General features: G+C 39.0%; 1 protein-coding gene across 1 annotated transcript; it reads right to left on the bottom strand.

The window, feature by feature from the left end:
- Positions 1 to 11: 11 nt before the first annotated feature.
- Positions 12 to 1,620, bottom strand: LOC138859846 (putative nuclease HARBI1). Its single transcript, XM_070116143.1, has 3 exons — positions 1,579 to 1,620; positions 730 to 929; positions 12 to 435 (listed from the first exon to the last, which is right to left on the bottom strand). Exons 1-3 carry the CDS (start codon positions 1,618 to 1,620, stop codon positions 12 to 14), a joined length of 666 nt encoding a protein of 221 aa, XP_069972244.1.
- Between the last annotated feature and the right edge of the window lie 880 nt (positions 1,621 to 2,500).

The following is a 2,500-nucleotide window of genomic DNA, read 5'->3' as shown; positions in this document are numbered from 1 at the left end:
AAATGGTGTACTTAAGAATACACACTACTGACAATGGCTGCTCTTTTCCTTAAACTTTCTGCTCTGCTGGTGTTAGCAGCTCCTTCCCCTTCAACTTCATATTCATTATGAAATCTAGTTTCTCCATCATTTGATGGAACAATGTCCCTGTGTTTGATAGCAATATTTGGTAAAACAGCAGCACTGCATATTGCCAACAAAGACGTATTCAGTTTAGTTCGTAACTGAGGAGAGAGTGCTCTGGACCTTTCCTTCCATACACCAAATGCCCTCTCTATAACATTTCTTGTCTTGGCGTGTGCTGCACTATACCTTACTTCAGAGTCTGTGGCAGGGTTGCTTATTGGTGTCATTAGGTATGATCGTAGATGATAAGCAGAATCCCCTAGCATATGACCTGTATACTGGCCTTGCTCCAGTTTCATACACAGGTCACTGTTTGTAAAAATTCTGCTATCATGCACAGAACCGGGCCACCGACAAACGATATTAAAAAAATCAAGGTTAGGGCCACATATTCCTTGAACATTTAATGAAAAAAATTCCTTTCGGCCCAGGACTTTCATTTGGGATATGCGTGCAGTCGATTGCCCCAATTACACCAGGAGAATTTGCTATGCCCTGAAATTTTCGATTGGTAGCATGAATGGCTAGCCTATCTGGAAATACAACATGACTTTTAAATGTACGAGCAACTGACAACAAAGTTTCCTTGATGCATCTACTGACAAACTGTCATTCAATATAAATTTCACACTGTCCTTCGAGATCCTGAATCGAGCGACGAATTCTTCGTCACTCAGGCTCAGAAATAAATTATTTCTTTCAGTTAACACCACTCGTGGAGGCTGTATTACTGCTATGTTGTGTATTTCTTCAAGCTGATTGATTTCTTCTATATCTGCTAAAGTTTCTGCCATTTCTGCTACCTGGAAAGATAGATATCAGCTACATAAATCATATGTGAAGGCATCAGTCTACCAAGTAATATTTCGGCATTGCTTTGTCCCACGAAGTGTGATTTTTTTGCGATTTGTTTATGTTACCATCGTGTTCGTTATATCAAGAAACGCGTTTTGAAATATATCAGAATCGCCATTGTTTGCAAGTAAACAAAACAATGATAAATAAGGTTTAAATATGGGGAGCGTTTTCGCTGACCACTCAGCTTGGGATACAATCCAAAATATGTAATTAAGTCTTCGAAAAATATTCTATTTTATAAATAAAAACGAAATATTTAAATAAATCTGACCAAAAAAATAAGCCTTCTTGTCTTTAAGGACAGAACCTGATTATTGCGTAAAAATTTAATATTAGATAAAAAAAAAAAAAAAAAATGTCGAACGCCACCATGAAAGACACATTCATGCTTGCGCTCCACCGCCACTCAGGTTCCAATAATGTAACGCCAGTTCGGGGCGTCGAAGCGCTAGTCGTTCGAAGTTCGGGTTTTTAAAGTATGAAACTGATCCACCGCCAGTGCTGGCGGTAGACTTTTAAAGTACGGGCCTAAGTGATTGGGCTGGTTGTGTGTAGGAGACGACTGGTCTCTTTGGACTGTAGGGTGTGACATACTGCATTATTATCTGCAGGGTGCACTCTTTCGTGAAGTCCCATGGCAGTATTTTTCCAAGTGTTAGCATTAGAAGGACCAAGTGAATTAGAAGAACACTGCATGAGGATCCGTACCTCCAGTGTGTTATTACTTAGTTTTCTTTCGTCCCTGCTTGAGGATCTGTACCTCCAGTGTTTTTACAACTAAGCTATTACTTAGTTTTATTGCGTCCGTGTTTGAATATAAAGATCTTTGTCAGGATCATCTTACTTATTTTATCGATATAGGTTTCCGTTTGTCTTGTTTCGGCAAATGTATGGTTTCTGTTGATTTCTGTCAGACCTTGTGGGTGCTCAGGCAGTCTTTGTGATCCGTATCTCCTTAGAGAGAAACTTGGCCGTCATATCGTATTGCTATCAGATGCCCGTCAGTATTAGCTCTCAAATTTTGTTTTTACTTTGTTAATATCCATTTGGGTTGAATATTCACACCTTAACGCAAATCAGGGACCTGAATATACTGACACCTTAGTAACAGTACTTCTGAAGTTGGGACACCAACTTAGGGAAACACATTTTTGCATTTCGTTGTAAGTTTATCCGGTGTTGGTTTCGTGTGCACCACCTCCGCTGTTATAAATTGGTGCTGCATACATCGTTTTCTACTTTTCCTTGACTGAAAATTCCTGTAACTCCGTAAGAAGTGCAATGTTTAGTCCTTGAATAAACATCGTACCATCAAAGAGCTTTTAATCAGTTCCAAGCTGAAATATAAATTACTCATATTTGCCACCACTAACGTTCAATTCGAAGAGAAGAAGAATACTAAGATCGTCCCTTTTCACATTTACACACTTGCACATCAAATATTCAGCATACACACTGTGTTATCCTTCTACCCTCCTCTTAAACAATATTCACACCCACATACACAACAAACACG

This window comes from Penaeus vannamei, chromosome 38, assembly GCF_042767895.1.
Source record: "Penaeus vannamei isolate JL-2024 chromosome 38, ASM4276789v1, whole genome shotgun sequence".
In the NCBI taxonomy this organism is placed as follows: domain Eukaryota; kingdom Metazoa; phylum Arthropoda; class Malacostraca; order Decapoda; family Penaeidae; genus Penaeus; species Penaeus vannamei.
Note: the sequence above shows the minus strand (reverse complement) of the source record. Positions and strands in the feature narration are given on the sequence as shown.

Excerpts from the sequence above, each read along its gene's own strand:
- LOC138859846 (XM_070116143.1), bottom strand. The coding sequence starts at position 1,620 with ATGGGACTTCACGAAAGAGTGCACCCTGCAGATAATAATGCA. Across the intron at positions 930-1,578 it reads ACCCTGCAGATAATAATGCA|GTAGCAGAAATGGCAGAAAC; the intron begins GTATGTCACACC and ends CTATCTTTCCAG. Across the intron at positions 436-729 it reads TTTATATTGAATGACAGTTT|TGACCTGTGTATGAAACTGG; the intron begins GTCAGTAGATGC and ends TTTTACAAACAG.